At 37.1% G+C, this 17,540-nt stretch overlaps 1 protein-coding gene across 1 annotated transcript; it reads right to left on the bottom strand.

Annotated features, from left to right (window-relative positions):
* Positions 1-763: 763 nt before the first annotated feature.
* LOC104436032 (glutathione S-transferase L3) lies at positions 764-3,701 on the bottom strand. Its single transcript, XM_010048768.3, has 10 exons — positions 3,463-3,701; positions 3,276-3,350; positions 3,065-3,125; positions 2,866-2,952; positions 2,429-2,527; positions 2,242-2,344; positions 2,092-2,168; positions 1,801-1,908; positions 1,122-1,202; positions 764-999 (listed from the first exon to the last, which is right to left on the bottom strand). Exons 1-10 carry the CDS (start codon positions 3,471-3,473, stop codon positions 988-990), a joined length of 714 nt encoding a protein of 237 aa, XP_010047070.1. The 5' UTR covers positions 3,474-3,701; the 3' UTR covers positions 764-987.
* Between the last annotated feature and the right edge of the window lie 13,839 nt (positions 3,702-17,540).

Genomic DNA, 17,540 nt, shown 5'->3' with positions numbered 1-17,540 from the left:
GATAGCAGGGGATGGTGAATCCCTCCACATTGTCGTGAGGAGAAGATTTGTTAGCTGGATTCACTCCTATGTGGAGGAGGCCCAATGAGTTGCAAACCCAAAAAGGGCTTGAGCACATATGATAAGTCATATGGAGAAATAGGGTTTCTCACTATCTTTAGAGTGGTAGCCACAAAAGACATAGTAACAAGAGAAAAAGAGAAAGTAGAAAATCTGGGGTAAGGGCAAAGTCTGATTTACATCAAGCTAGTATCGGAGGTCAATTCGTGGTCTGATTGAGCTGAAATTATCTCAACATGTTTGTGGCGCAATCTTCTTGAATCTGAACGGTTTCATTTTTGTTTGAAGCTCCATACATTAGGTTTTTTGTGGATTGATCAAAACCTACGTTTTTTGGCAGATTTATCATTGATCTCTTGTGAAGTTCATGTGTATTGCCAAGAATTATGTTCTTGAAGTCTTTGCTGCTATGTACCTCTAATATTTGCTAGAGAAGAACATTGTTCACCTAATTTTGTTGATAGTGAAGATTTTTGGGTGGACTCTGGTCCCATGGTTTTTGATCTCCTCACATCGAGGAGGTTTTCCATGTAAAAAACCGTCTTGTGTTTGTGTGCTTGATATTTATTTTACTCTACTATATCAATTCCTATTAGGTTTACACAAGAGGGGAGATTATTTTATTCCACTGCGTTAATTTGATATTATTTGAATTGTTACTGTTTTCCCATCAAAAAAGAAACATCAATAAGAAGATAGACTGTAATGCAAAGGAGTCGTAAATGATCTGTTTTATTTGTGAAATTTCAAGTACTATCCCTATTACATTTCCAAGCTGTAAAAGAAGCATCGCTGCATCTAGAGCGGAGACACAACACAACTAGCCTTAGAGAAACATCAAAATAAGGTATAACAATTATCAAGCCATTCAACTCTTCTTACTCCCCTTATTACTTCATATATAGCCTAGCATGGTCATGACTCCATTTACTGCTGAGCCTGCATTTGAATAAAAAAAAACTGATTAGCGACTAGAAACAATCTCACTGGAGCTGAGAGAGAAAAGAAAGTTGTTCAGAAAAATTCATGACATGAAATTGAATCTGGGTAAGAAGCATTACAGTGAAGCGCTTCTTGTAGAATTCAACAAGTTCTTTAGGATCAGTCTTTGTCTGCTTGTAAGCATCGATCTTGTTCATTTCCTGCATGGGATGATGTGAGAGGAAACGTCAATGCATAATATTCTTTTGAGCAAGATGAAATTGAGCAGAGCTGCTTAATCTGCATCTAGTAACAATATGACCTTCGTTGTCCAAGTAGTATAAGCACACTAGATTCCAAGGTTCTGTAAGACTAATTGGTCTCTAAAGGTAACTTATTCATGTTTTCCTCTCATGAGAGGATGCGATTTACATAGAAAACGTAGTCACCACAACAGTGAACGATGTGGAGGTCGGTGGAGAATGAGGACTCTCTTATTCTATAGATGGTTCTACAAGAAAACTATGGAGACTATTAATGAAAATCCCACACAGCACGTTTGATGACTTTAGATAACAATTGCCTCTCCGCAGGTAATAATCTCTCCGGAGACATGCTTCCACGCTACAATGGTTCAACATGGCCAAAGGTTTGCTCTAGACACTATCCTGAAACTATTATCGCTGATTCACCATTTTACTCAGCATCAATCTTGGAATTTGGCTTTCTTTTGTTCGTGGGAAGAAAGAATTTTGTCCAAAATGGAACGGAAATGAACTTAAAACAAGCATTGGCCAGAGACTAGATTACTTCCCATACCTCAATCCATGCTGCTAGCTTAGGTCTGCCTGCAGTGATGTCATACTTAAATGCTTCAGATAAGAAGATCTGGAATCTTTCAACAAATGTGATGTAGGCAATGTCCACCTGAAATCACAAAATAGTCAAGCACAGAAAGAATTACATCTTGATAGCCACATATCAGGCCAAATTTCTTTTTCCAAGATTGGTTTGCACATCATATGAAGTGCATGGATCTCTTGTTTAACCCATCTAGAAAAGGAAAACCAAGTGAAGAGCCCCTTATCAAATGCGAGAATGCCAACATACCCCACTGAATTGGCCGAGAAAGAATGGTCCATCCTCAAATTTGCCAAGAGCACTCTCCAAATGATCGAAAGCAGGACCTGACACAGAAGATGAAGTTCAATAATGGTAATGGAGATACCTATCATCAAAGAAAGTGCTCAGAGTACTTACCACATTCTTTTGGTCCTTCTCCCTTGAATGAAGTGTAGACTATCTTTATGAATTCATCAACATAAGACCACAGTTCTTCAACAAACTTCTTCTTTTCAGGATCCTAGCAACAACAAGAGGCCACTCAGTTATGTTGTTATGTGCAAGCCGCAGAAAAAGAAATACACATTTGCTATCCAGTGCTCACATCAGGGAAAAGAGAAGGCCCTTCAAAGTTGCTGTCCACGTATTTGATGAGGTCTAGGCTCTCTCCAATGATTTTCCCGTTGTGCTCCAATGCCGGGACCTAATCGTAAGTTACAGCGGTAGAAAAACAAAATGTACCCATCAAATCAATACTGGCTAAACATTATTCTTTTAATTTTAAAGGTGAAAAAGGCCAATTTAGTTCCTATAAACTAAAATCAGCTACCCTTAAGAGTCTAAACTTTCTGAAATAAAAATCACAATTGAGCCAATCTTTAAAATCCGGAATCCAGCAGCAATCGCTTGGAATCCTAATTTAATCCAAGTTGGGCTTTGACAATTAGTGTCGAGCAAAAAAATTCGGGCTACTAACTTGAAACGCACAGCAAGAATTAAAACAGCCGGTGACAGGCTAAAGACAAGCGAAAGAAGAATCACCTTATTCACGGAGTAGACTTTTTCCTTGTACCAAGCAGGCCTGTCCTCAAGAATAAGAGGAACTAACTTAATCTTGTCCTGCAGTCCCTGATCTCGGAAACACAATCCCATTTCAGAAACTAATCACGAACCCAATCAAAATGAACTAAAGGACGCTTAATATTGTTAAATTTCACAAGATCACAGAGAATGAACTCACCTTATAGTTCCTCGCGATCCAGACACGCTGAGCAAATGGGCATGTATAACAGGTGTACAACCTTCAGACAATTCGGAGAATACAAACATAATCAGACGATACGACAATCTCTTGTTCAACGATTTAATCATTAATCGCACTGAATCGACTCGAACGACGGTCAACGACCAAAAAAAAAAAAAGAAAGAAAAGAATAAGAGAAGAATCGAACTTCGTCGTTCCATCGAAAAGAGGAGGTTGCTCGGCGCTGGAGTTCAACGAAGGAGGCAAGTTCTCTACCACGGCGCTGCAACAGAATCGAAACGAAAAACCAAGCAAGGGATCGTCAAAAAATAGAAACAATGGCACGAATTTCGCAGGAAAGAGAACGAAAGCGCAAGATCGCGAGAGATCCTTACGGAGAAGCCATCAGAGTACGTAGTTCCTGCAGAGGAAGTCTGTGCGAGATGTCTATGTTCGTGCGGGTCGGTGTCGGTGTCAGTGTCGATGCTAATGTGAACGAGAATGGCCTCCAATCACGAAGCTACTTAAGAGGGAGGAGCGTGGGGCCGGGAGGAGGGCGCGGTGCCGCGGGCAGCGACGAAGCGGAGGTGGATAGGGAGAAAGCAAAATCGAACAAAATCTCTGTATGTTCCCGTAAAGTGCTGGCCAGTGCGTCCGAGATGGATATGTCCGGAAGTATGGCCTTGCTGAATGGGTGGCGATGGCTTATTCTAGAAAGTCATCGGATGAGAAAATGAAGTCCTAAGTTGGAATTATTAAAGGCTGGATACATCCTTGACAATTTTCCTTTATTTAGTAATATATGATCCAAAATATATTCTGATAGTTGGATCTCATTGAAAAACTTCAATCTCATAACTTTAAAAAAAAATCGAATTTTTAATTTTTTTCTTTTTCTTTTCTTTCATTTTCTTTTTCCCTTTCCTTTGCTGCGACTAGCCAGTAATAGACATAGACAAGCTTGAGCTCACTAAGATTGGACAGGCCCCGAGCTTGCCTAGATCTAGCAAGCTATGAGCTCGTTGGCCTTGGCCGAGTCATGAGCTTGCTAGGATTTGGCAAGCCCCAAGCTCGGCGGCCTGGGCAAGCTCAGGCTCACCTAAATTAGCCAAGCCTCAAGCCTCGAGCTTGTTGGCTCGCATCATGGCCGGTCGCCAAGGCACACCGTTGGTGGAGGAAGAAGTAGAAAGGAAAAGAAAAGAAAAAACAAAAAGACAACATAAATAACAAAAAGTAATTAAAAATTCATATTTTTTGTTATGAAAAATATATGTATGTCTATAAGAATAAACGTTTTATTAATTAGAGACCCTACCTAATAGCTAATACTAGGAAAACATTTTGAAAAATGTTTTTCTAGTTTTTTCAAAATGGAAATATTTTTCTTGAATTTAAGCTTTGGTAGGAAAATAATTTTTCGTTAACTCATTTTTCTAAGCGAACCAAACACCTGAAATAAGGAAAATAATTTTCTGAATTTTTTTAAGTGAAACAAATAGACCCTTAGGCTATGTTTGTTTGTTAGGATAAAAATCATTATAAGATAAAATTTATCTTATGTTTGGTTCTTATCTAAGAAAGAATAAAGTTGGATAAAAATGGATATGATCTAGATTATAATATCACATGGGGAAGGTGTGATAGAGGCGATATATCCATGATATAAAAACTATTTTACTCCAATAACAAACTTCTTAAAATTATAAATAATTAAATATAAATAATATTTGAATTCTAATGTAAAAATAAAATTCAAAATAACAAAAAACATAACAATAACTTTCGTTTTCCTATCAATTATAAATCAATTCTCCTTTCCCTTTTTCCTATCATAATTGTCTATGCCCGTTCTTTTCTTTTTTAATCACTCTTTCCAAACCTAGTGTTAATGATAATTATCATATTTGGTCGGTCAATTATATAAATCAGTCTCTGTACGTTATTATTTCCCTCTCTTTTTCTGATCGGTTTTTGTCTTCGTTTTTTCTTTGCATACTATCACATCCACATATCTTCTCTCAGCTCAAGAGACACTTCATCTGGGCCATTTTGTCATCACCTTCTTCCAAAATGTTTGCCTAGTCAAGGTTGTTGAGTCAATCCATATATTAGGTCAATAATGGCTTGCCCCTTTACACAAAATAATTCCTTCAAATTGAAAAAAAAAAAAAAAATGCAATGTTAAGGTGCTAATGATGAAATGAAAACATTCTATAAAAGGTTTTAAAAAATCACAGTATGATTAGTCATGCAGAATTGGATTGTTCTAATAACCTAGCATTCTCATACTTTCAACTCCAGTATCAGCGGTTGTAGGTTCAATTTCTTCCGTAAGAAATTCAGATTTAAGTTGGAGATAGCGATGATGGGTTATGCTAAATGAATTTTATGTTATAATTTCCTTGAAATTCATTTTCGAGTTCAAAGTTTAAACAGGGGCAAGCGAATTAGTAATTAGTGAAAGGGAACTTGCGGATTTGATGTTAGCCCTAAGGTGTGCAAATCTTTTCTATAAGCTTGCCCTCGGGATACAATGAGCACTTTTAAAAAGCTTTCGAAGGAAGATACTTTTCTCAAGGGACCCCACTCAACCCTCTTTGACATATTAGGGCGCGTTTGGTAACATTTCTGTTCAAAATTGTTTTCCGGAACATAAATAGTTTTTCTCTTTATGTTCCCAAGAACAATTTTTGAATAGAAGAACACATTTGGTAATTGCACAAAATTTATGTTCCTAGAATAGAAAAAAAAAAAAAAAAAATAGAAACACGTTTGGTAAACTTGTATAATTTTTTTGTTTTATTAATTTTTTAATATTTTTATTTTATTTTTCCTTTTTTTTTTTTTTGCTTTCTTCCTTTTGGCCGATCGCCAGCCTCAACCATGGCTAGCGACCGGCTAACGAGGGCCAACGGCCTCGCCCAGTCACGGCGAGGCCCGTTGGCCCCTGGCAAGGCCAAGCCTCGCCATTGTCTAGGCGAGCTCGGCCTCGCTGGGGGCCGGCAATGCTCTGGTGAGGTCGCCAACCCTTGACAACCGATCGTCGGTCATCAGCCATGGCCGGCGACTGGCCAAAGAACAAAAAAAGAAGAAAAAGAAAAAGAAAAATGAGAAAAAAGAAGAAGAAGTGTTTCTCAGAATTATTCCCAGGAACAAGAAATAAGTTTTTTCTACTTCTTGTTTATGTTCCAAATCTGTTCACAGGAACAAAAGTATAAACAAATGCATTTATGTTCTTTTTTTGTTCCCCAGAACAAAAGAACAAAAATTTGTGCTACAAGGAACAGAAACAAATTTAAACAGATAACCCCTTAGTGATCCAATCATACTTGGACCAACAATTTTTGTATATATATAGTGATAAAGTCATCCCAAATTAAGTCTAGCTTGAATAGGAGTTTATTAATCTTGTTGTAATTTTGAAACCCAAGCACAGCATATTTACTACAGGTCACCCAATATGACATGCTTAGCACGTCTAAGAAAAGAATTCCAGCATATAAATAGGTAAAATTGTGTTTAGACATGTATAGACTTAAATATTTTTAAATGTGATGTGTTGACACAAATGGCATGTTTGACCTGTACAACTTAACATGTTTAAACATGTCATAAACAAAATAAAACAAATAGAAAACGAATCCATCTCTGATGTAAAGTAGGAGTGATCAGATCCAGGGTGGGTAAGTTATGAACTTAGATCTTGTACTCGACCCTGCTTACACTAGACCCTGTACCCAAACCACCATGTTTTTCCCATATGATTCCAAAGTTAACCCTATTTTCACTAGAGCAATCGTCCAATATCTTATACGGTTTCGCATTTTACATTAATACGCAAGAAAATAACATAATCCTCCTAATTTGTATTGAAACATTAAGCACTCGTAATCAATAAGTACAATAACTTTTTGACTAAACAAAAAACTAATAATCCACAAGGCTAATTATCATAAACAAAAACATAGAGCAAAACAAAAATCCTAACACTGCATAAACATCAGCAACAAACAAATGGTTAACAAATATTTGCTACAAGCATAACTACTCCTCCAAAAGTGAAATTTTGTGAGTCAATCCACGTGATTCAAAATCTCTGACAAAGACCTGAAATTCATACATAAAGAAAAATCAACAAGAAGTCATGCTCTAGAGACATATGCAAAAGTTATGGTTTGGTAAAATCTATTTACTTATCACAAAATCGGAGTTTCCACAAAATGAAGTCTATTTTCCAATGATAATATCCTTGGTTAGACAATCCAAATCTAAAAATCGAAAAAGCATTTAAATAAAAGGTTCACTCAATAGATAGTTATATTAATGAATTACAAGATAGAAAGAAATATATATGACTTACCTATCTCAAACTTTTCTGCATTCTCGATGCACTCTTCAACATTAATTGGCACACAAGCAGCTTTCAACAAATCTTGAGTACAAATCAACCCTTCCACCACTCTAGGAGTCAAAGAATTTCGAAAGCCATCAAGTACACGTCCCGATGTATTAAAAGTCGACTCCGAAGTAACAATAGTCATGAGAATATACAAAGCATCCCGAACTATCAAAGATAAGATTTTATACTTTGACCAAGTATTCTTCCATCACATCAAAAAGTCGAGATTAAAGACATCTTCACTTTCAACTTCAACATACCAATCAAGCTCAGATTTGTTTTCATCCAACACTATTCTTCGCGTGAAGATAACTTTTATGCCAAGCATGGATTTCACACTCATTATCATAGATATCGGCATTGGAAGCACTACTACTATTACTCACACTTGAACCATCAAAATTTTCTTTACGAGAAGGACCAACAAGAGATTGCTCATAAAATTTATACAAACGCTCCAAAGCAACCTTCACGTTATGATACATTTCATCAATTTTCACTCCATCATCATAAATTTGTTCAAAACATGATTTCATATAATTCAACTTCTTTGTAGGATCCAACATAACCATAATTAACACCATCATATTTACTTTATCTAGACTCCCATAATATTTATCAAACTTCTCTTTCATTTTTATACCCATAGCTTGAAGCTTTGGGTCCAAAGAATTCGTCGCATTGTTCAAATATTTATACAACATAACTATCCATCAAAATAAACATTTGAAGTAATATATGAACTTCCTGACATCCTTTCGGTTGCATCATAAAACCATTTCAGAGATTTAGAAAGAATGATGGCATTTATGAAAGATAAATCATCTTCTTCCATCATGTAAGTGGAGTTCCATCTAATGGCAACATCAAGACAGAATGAACCCCTATCACTCTCAGTACAAAATTGGAATGTCTTAGCTCTCGCCGGAGAACTCCCCACATACCAAAGTATGTTTTTAATGTGTAATAGAATCGCGCACCTCATTCAATCTGTCTCTTACTATCAAGTTAAATATATGTGTAGTGCACCTCATATGTAAAGTATCGCCATTCAAAATCAAAAAGCCTTCTCTTGAAATTTTTTCTTTCAAATAACCAACGACCATATCATTTGAATCAGCATTATCCACAGTTATTGTGGACATCTCTTTTTCTATTTACCAGTCACAAATGCATTCCTCCACCATTTTCGTAATCTCCATACCCTTATAACTATGCATCACCAAAAAATTAATGATTTTTTTTTTTATGTAACTACTAGTTTTCATCCATAAAATGTGTAGTGAGACATAAATCATTCAAGTTTTGAATGAAACTCCACATATCTGTCGTGAGTGCAATCCCAGATTTAAGCTTACCAAAGTAAGCTTTCAAACAAATTATTTCACTCAGATATAACTCCATGCAATCTTTAGCCACTGTAAATCGTGAAAGATATTGGAAAAAATATTGTAATTCAGTAACAAAATCGCAAAACCTAACACGTTCAACCATGGAAAATGGTTGTTCATCAATAATAATCATCCAAGCAAGCATGTGCCTACAACGTTCTTCATAAAACTTCCACATCGTTAAGACGCTATCACCACTACTAGTATTTTCCCCTGCCTCGCCAGCCACATCTTTGTTCCATGGTGCAAACAACATTTGTTTTTTTTTTATCTGTGTGAGGATACTTTTTGCACTTTCTCAACACTTTCTCAAGTGCTTCCAAACGTTCCATGATCAACATTATACACATACTCAATCCAACAATGAATGCACTTCACCCTAACTGTTTTCTGTGTTTTCTCATCTATGATTCTAAAAAAATTATCCCAAACCTCTTATTAATTAGCTCCCTTTTTACTCGAATGAGGATGAGAGTTAGGTTCTCTCACCTTGTTTATCGCACCCACAGTCACAAACTCTACTTCATTAGCTCCATGGAATGGTAATTCCATAAGCAGACTCATTTCATTATGTCCATCCACTTCCGTTAATATGTTTTTGTCTTGATCCATCAATTGAAAACAAATTATACAACAATGTCGAGATTTTACTAAAAACAAATTATACACGAAACAAATGGTTGCACTTAAAGAATATAAAATTCCTTCTAATAAATCAATCTAGATTTGCTATTGATTTCACAATGCCATAAAGAAACTCTCAGGGGTTTCAAGGTTAATTCCGAAGTCTAAGAGGTTTTCTTTTTTCTTTTCTTTTTTCTTTTCTTTTTTTTTTCTTTTTTGGTTAAGCAAAACGAAAATAAACGCAAAACAATCTAAAAGCACATGAAATAGATTTTCTCATTTACAAGTGAGGACAATGGAGCACTTTACACTTCATTAATTACTTCTTCATTGATTCAATCAATTCTATATACATGAAAAGAAAAAGGAACTTTGAGGTGGAGCCTTGAAATAACGTTACAAGCATACCAAAGAATTTGTAGATGATTCTAACTTGAAAAGGAAAAATTACTGTAGCTAAATAAGCCAACCACTGGGGTTTACCTTAGTGGCTATCCTTCCAACATGGAATGGAGAGGTGGGAGGTTCGAATCCCCACCTTCTTATGGGGGGTTGAGGTGTAATGTCCCGAGTCTCCACTGTACACATATTGTCCGCTTTGGACACTAAGTCCTCACGGTTTTGTTCCTCTCAGGGCAGCCCATATTACCCCAAGAAAACGTGTATGTACAGTTAGAGGGACCCAAGTCTTATAAGCTAGCCTAGGACTCCCTCCCTATGCGATGTGGGACAAGAGAGGAACTTCTTCTTTGCGCATCCTCGCTGTGGCCTCACACAAGGTCGGGAGTTAGAACAACATTCTTGCTATGGCGCCACACGCAGTCGGGAGTCGACGCGGTCAGGAGTTGGCTCTGATACCCACTTGTAATGTCCCGGGTCTCCACTTTGTACACATATTGTCCGCTTTGGACACTAAGTCCTCACGGTTTTGTTCCTCTCAAGGCAGCCCATACTACCCCAAGAAAATGCGTATATACAGTTAGAGGAACCCAAATCTTATAAGCTAGCCCAGGACTCCCTCCCTAGGCGATATGGGACAAGAGAGGGACCCCTTCCTTGCGCACGTCCGAGGACCGTCTTTCGGGCTGTCACATGGGGTGGGAATGAATTAATTTCAAGTGTGAGTTTCGACTACCACACTCTATAATGAGGCAAGGCAAAAGTCTGAGAGTGAGAGTTAGAATAGGAGTAGAGTAGGACCGATAAAAAAAAAAAAAAAAAACTAAAGAATAAGCCCCAAAATAATGTCACATACATACCAAACTAATAGTCAATAAATCTAACGAAAAAAAGAAAAAGGGATCACAAATAAATTAAAGATCGGATTAAGCATATAATCATACATGAGTAGGGAGAAAAGACCTAGCCAAAACAAAAGGAAAAGAATACGGAAGAAAGACTAAATGTAAGAGGATGTTGGCATAGTCCAATAATTCCTTAAAGAAAGAATTGGTAAAAGGTTACTATATTACATGCCTTCATCGGCAAATCTAGCAACGCGAATATCAGCATAGAGTACTAGTTTTCATCTAGTTTGACTCCAATGAGCCTTAAAAATTCAGAGAAGTTCAACATTTCTTGTATCAGCTTCATCGTGAAATAAAACCAATGACCTGTTTCTCAGCCAGCAATAAGCAACACCATTGAGGCGGGTCCATTTTTCGGCTCTGTCAGAAAACTCTCGGTGCGACCTATCTCCTGGTGATCCCAACCGATGGTCCAACAACGGGAGAAAATGATTCTCGACGCTTTTAAAGCTCATTGCGCATATCTTTCCTTTAGTAGAAGGTTATTACAGGAAAAGGCACGACGCTCAAAATCAAAAAGCCTTCCCTTGAAATTTTTCCTTCAAATAACCAATGACCACATCATTTAAACTAGCATTATCCACAGTTACTATGGACATTTTTTTTTCTATTCATCAGTCACAAATGCATTTCTCCACCATTTTCGTAGTCTCCATACCCTTGTGATTATGCATCACCATAAAATTGATGATTTTTTTTTTTTTAATGTAACTACTGGTTTCCATCAATTAAATGTGCAGTGAGATATATATAATTCAAGTTTTGAATGAAACTCCACATATCTGTCATGAGTTCAATCCCAGATTTAAGCTTACCAAAGTAAGCTTTCAAACAAATTATTTCACTAAAATATAACTCCATGTAATCTCTAGCCACTATAAAATCATGAAAGATATTGAAAAAGGTGTTGTAATTCAGTAACAAAATCACGAAACCTAACACATTGAACCGTGGAAAATGGTTGTTCATCAATAATAATCATCTAAGAGCATGTGCCTACAATGTTCTTGATAAAACTTCCACGTCGTTAAGACGCTATCACCACTAATAATATTTTCCCCTACCTCGCCAGCCATATCTTTGTTACGTGGTGCAAACAACATTTGTTTTTTTATCTGTATGATGATACTTTTTACACTTTCTCAAGTGCTTCCAAACGTTCCATGATCAACATTATACACATACTCAATCCAACAATGAATGCACTTCATCCTAATTTTTTTCTATATTTTCTCATCTATGATTCTAGAAAAATTATCCCAAACCTCTGATTAATTAGCTCGTTTTTACTCAAAGAAGGATGAGAGTTAGGTACTCTCACCTTGTTTGTCACACCCACAATCGCAGACTCTACTTCATTAGCTCCATGGAATGGTAATTCCATGAGCAAATTCATTTCAATATGTCCATCCACTTCCGTTAATATATTTTTGTCTTGATCCATCAACTGAAAACAAATTATACAACAATGTCAAGATTTTACTAAAATGAATTATACACGAAACAAATGGTCGCACTTAAAGAATATAAAATTCCTTCTAATAAATCAATCTGGATTTGCTATTGATTTCACAATGCCATAAAGAAAATCTCACGGGTTTCAAGGTCAATTCCGAGGTCTAAGAGGTTTTTTTCTTTTTTTTTTCTTTTTTTAGTTAAGCAAAATGAAAATAAATGCAAAATAATCTAAAAGCACATGAAACAGATTTTCTCATTTACAAGTGAGGACAATGGAGCACTTTACACATCATTAATTACTTCTTCATTGGTTCACTCAATTCTATATACATGAAAAGAAAAATGAACTTTGAGGTGGAGCCTTGAAATAACGTCACAAGCATACCAAAGAATTTGTAGATGATTCTAACTTAAAAAGGAAAAATTACTACAGCTGAATAAGCCAACCATTGGGGTTTACCCCAGTGGCCACCCTTCTAACATGGAAATGAGAGGTGGAGGGTTCAAATCCCCACCTTCTCAGGGAGGTTGGGGTGGAAACAAATTAGTTTTAGGTGTGGATTTTGACTCCCACACCCTGCAATGAGGCAAAGCAAAAGTCTGAGAGTGAGAGTTAGAATAGGAGTAGAGTAGGATCAATAAAAATAAAATAAAAAACTAAAGAATCAGCCCCAAAATAATGTCACGGACATACAAAATTAATAGTCAATAAATCTAACGAAAAAAAGAAAAAGAAAAAGGGATCACAGATGAATTATAGATCGGATTAAGCATATAGTCAGAAATGAGTAGGGAGAAAAGACCTAGCCAAAACAAAAGGAAAAGAATACGGAAGAAAAGACTAAATGTAAGAGGATGTTGACATAGTCCAATAATTCCTTAAAGAAAGAATTGGTAAAAGGTTACTGTATTACATGCCTTCATTGGCAAATCTAGCAATGCGAATATCAGCATAGAGTACTAGTTTTTCATCTAGTTTGACTCCAATGAGTCTTAAAAATTCAGAGAAGTTCAACATTTCTTATATCAACTTCGTCATGAAATAAAACCAATGACCTGTTTCTCAGCCAGCAATAAGCAACACCATTGAGGCGGGTCCATTTTTCGGCTTCGTCAGCAAACTCTTGGTGCGACCTATCTCCTGGTGATCCCGACCAACGGTCCGACGACGGAAGAAAATGATTCTCAACGCTTTTAAAGCTCGTTGCGCATATCTTTCCTTTAGTAGAAGGGTTTCCCCTCGTCTAATATTTTTAGCCATTTCAAAACATTTTAAAAAAATTGCTAATTTTCCATGTTCAAGTACCAAAAATTTTAAAAAATGATTTTTTTTAAAACAATTTGTCTATAGACAAACGGACTCTTTACATTTTATTTATTTATTTATTGAAACTACTAATGTTACAATGAAGAAACCATGAACAACTCGCCTCAATTGCGAATCAAACCGGTTTTTTTTTCGGCCAACTTCTTACCCAATGAAGAATGTATCTTCATTCTATTAAATCTCCTCCTTAATGTTCGATATGTTGTATGAGAATTTAATAATTATAAGACTGGACTCAACTCTAACCACAAACATCATATCGTTTCAGTTCAATTCAGCTCCTACTAAAAGATCCTAGAAACACGCAACATAGTGAACAAAACCAGCTGCAACTCAAGCATTGCCTAGATCTTCCTTCAAGACACATAGCTAATCCTAGCATCATAGCTTGTTAAAAATATTAGTTAAAAAGTTGCATTTCCTCTATACCCTTTTGCCGATACTATAATCTAAGGATATCTTGAAATGTTTCCCTTCCGAAAGGATAACAAGCAAAACTTGAACAAGGGATCTGTAAACTCGAGAGAAAAGGAAACAATCACTAGCGGCACAAGCAAATAACTAATCAACGCATTCGAGACTTATTACCGGTTCATCTATCCACAAGGTTCTATCCTCTAAAATGACAATGATAATTCATCTGTCTTTTAGGTAAGCGATAGTAGTAATTGCTCCCTTCCAAGCTCTGCAGCTCAAAATCATGGATAGGAAGTGACATAGAAAGAAATTTACAGAAGATCACACTAAAGCCCCAATGACACTTTATGAATTGCTTCCCAAACGAATTAAAATATGAACACGACACTGTCATGAACCCTCGACTTCCGGTTCTGAGCCACACATTCAAATATCCACATTAGATTCCTTATCTCCTGCTCCCTTAACCTCATATATGCGAAGAACACGCCATAATGGAACTAAAGTAAAAGGAAAATACAAGAGGAAAAACAAGCAAATGCAACATAGGCAAAATGCCAAACAACGTAATCCCTTTAACTACAATTAGATGTCAATCGACAATGCAGAATTGCGAACCTGCTGCTCGAGGCTGTCAGCAGCAAATTTCAAGGCCCCGCCCCCTCCCCCCACACCAAATTCTACACTCCACCGTGCTCACTTAGTACGCTAAGATAACTCTTAAAGGGAAAAAAAAAAAAAAAACTGCAACAGTCGACATCGCCAACAAATCTGAAAAAACAGCCCATCAAAGGAGCGCATTCGCACAAAAGAGCCAAACGAATTCCAGATAAAAAAAAGATTGAAGATTCCTAACCTCGACAAAATTGGTGAACTTGGGATCTTTGTTGACCACCAACCGATGTACCTAGAAATCCATCAAACCATGCACACAAGAGAAGACAAAAATTAGAGCCAAGCAAAATGCCAACTCAGCCTCGAGAAATGGGGAACAGATAGAAAATCGAGTGAACAGTGGGCTACCTCGTACTCGACCTTGTGCTTCTTAGAGTCCTCTAGGGGGAGTAGTACTTGGTGAAGCGGGTCTCACTCCGTTGGTTTTGCAATAGTGTGAATCAGATCATAGGAATTTGGCGGTGATGGACGGTGTGAGAGGGAGCCGGCGATGGACGATGCAATGGTGAACTAGTGATGGATAGTGCAACGGTGAGCCGGTGGGGAAGGGAAGCAATCGAGGAAAAGGAACGATCAAGGAGGAGGGCCGTGCATGTCTGAGAGGGCCAAATTTTGGGAACCAGTACCAGTTCCCGACCCTGCTTTTCAAGTAGGCTGGTCCCTTTCCATTTCTTGGGTATACCCAATTTGGTTGCACACCCTTGTAGCAATGAAGAATGGATGGAAGAACGAGAGAAAAATACAAGAGAAAATTTGGAATTTAGAAAGCATATGCAAATAAAAAATTCACAGAAAAGTGAGTAAAGAAGGTTAGAGAGAAGGTAACTCATGTCAATTCAATATTCAATCAATTATAGAAGATGTTGGCAAAATGAAAGAACCAAACAAGCTAATCAGATCAATTGAGGAGTTCAGGGTTGAACTTGAGAAGTGATCGATAAAGCTTGATACTCCCGCATCCCTTCTAATGCTTTAGTTCTAAGAGAAGATCCATTCCATCATGTCTGAACTTGCACTCTTGTATGTATCAATGTCCCTATTACCCTAGACTCTCCAATTCCTTTCCGTAAATGTAATACCTCCAAGATTGATTTCGTTATAAAGTTTCTTCCCACAATGAAGATGAGAAGATCTCCAATACTCATCACCCAAAATCAATATTTTGTCTTTGCTAAGCCCACTTATTTTTCACCCATCCATTAAAAAACGTATCCACCATATGCCAAAGTGCTTCGAGGAATACGTTCAACCCGCTTTGACCAACACCCCATCCCACCCATCCCAACTACTCAATGGGGACACTTTGTCAATTTACAGATTCCTCTTGAATTTCTTTATAAATGACTACAAGGACAAATGTATCTTTCATGGTTGAAAAGGTCTCTCAATAATAGCCCGCACGACACTTCTCGATACTCAATTCCTAAACTACCAACATGCTTGTATTAGGATAATCAAGACCACTTTCAATGCTACAACTGCGTTTGTAAAACTGTTCCCCAACTTGAACGTGGCTCTTGTAGATCCTACATGCTCATTGCTTTGAAGTTCTAGTTGTGAATCACTGAAGCTTCCCAAACTCTAGACTCTATTGTAGTAACTCTTCACCCAAAGGATGCTCTTTTTGTTTAGTGGATTACAATTTTGTGCGTCCATGTGCCAAGGCAGATTCCTCGGTCGGAGTTAGTTGAACTTCTTTTACTTGAGTGACTAGCTATGAGGAGATCCAGGAGAATGTTTGGCCTATCCAATCTTTAGAGTCCAAATTCACCGAGAAGAAGGACAATGTGGTTGTTAAATTTGATCAGTCAAAGCAAGAGGAAGAAAACCGTTCTCCCTCTATTTTTCCTACCATTTTGCTGATACAATTGCACATTCCGGAAGATGAAAGTGAAGGAAAAAGGCTCGAAATGGACTCTTTCAACTCTGAGGGGAATACTCTTGTGTACTTTAGAGATCCTCACATAGGTCATTGCTTTTGGAATCTACATTGCCAGAGCGAATTATAACCCCTCCATTAGAAGAGGATGACGAGCCTTCATGGAAAAAGATGTTAGCTGGGTTTACTCATATGTGGAGGAGACCCAATGAGTTGCAAACCCAAAAAGGGCTTGAGCCCATATGATAAGTCATATGGAGAAATAGGGTTTCTTCCTATCTTTAGAGTGGTAGCCGCAAAAAGACATGGTAACAAGAGAAAAAAAGAAAGCAGAAAATTTGGGATTTGGGCAAAGTCTGATTTACATTAAGCTGGCATCGGAGGTCGATTCATGGTCCGATTGAGCTGAAATTTTGTCAGTGTGTTTGTGGCACAATCTTCTTGAATCTAAACGGTTTGATTTTCATTTGAAGCTCCCTACATCAGGTTTTTCATGGATTGATCAAAACCTACGTTTTTTGTCAGATTTATCATTGATCTCTTGTGAAGTTCATGTGTATTGCCAAGAATTATGTTCTTGAGGTCTTTGCTGCTATGTACCTCTAATATTTGCTAGAGAAGAATATTGTTCACCCAATTTTGTTGATAGTGAAGATTTTTGGGTGGACTCCGGTCCCGTGGTTTTTGATCTCCTCACATCGATGAGGTTTTCCACGTAAAAAACCGTCTTGTGTTTACGTACTTGATATTTATTTTACTCTATTATATCGATTCCAATTAGGTTTACATGAGAGGGGAGATTATTTTATTCCGATGCGTTAATTCGATATTGTTCGAATTGTTACTGTTCTCCCATCAGAGTGGTATCGGAGCTTACGGTTATTACTTGATTTTTCTACTTTATGTTAAACAATGCATACGAATACGAGTAGAATGGTTACATTGAATGGTTTGAATTATCATATTTGGAAAGGGAAGATGGAAGACCTTTTATAT

Source organism: Eucalyptus grandis, chromosome 1, assembly GCF_016545825.1.
Source record: "Eucalyptus grandis isolate ANBG69807.140 chromosome 1, ASM1654582v1, whole genome shotgun sequence".
Lineage (NCBI taxonomy): Eukaryota > Viridiplantae > Streptophyta > Magnoliopsida > Myrtales > Myrtaceae > Eucalyptus > Eucalyptus grandis.
This window is presented reverse-complemented; position numbering and strand designations above follow the sequence as displayed.

Excerpts from the sequence above, each read along its gene's own strand:
- LOC104436032 (XM_010048768.3), bottom strand. Across the intron at positions 2,528-2,865 it reads AAGTCTACTCCGTGAATAAG|GTCCCGGCATTGGAGCACAA; the intron begins GTGATTCTTCTT and ends ACTTACGATTAG. Across the intron at positions 2,345-2,428 it reads GGCCTTCTCTTTTCCCTGAT|GATCCTGAAAAGAAGAAGTT; the intron begins GTGAGCACTGGA and ends TGTTGTTGCTAG.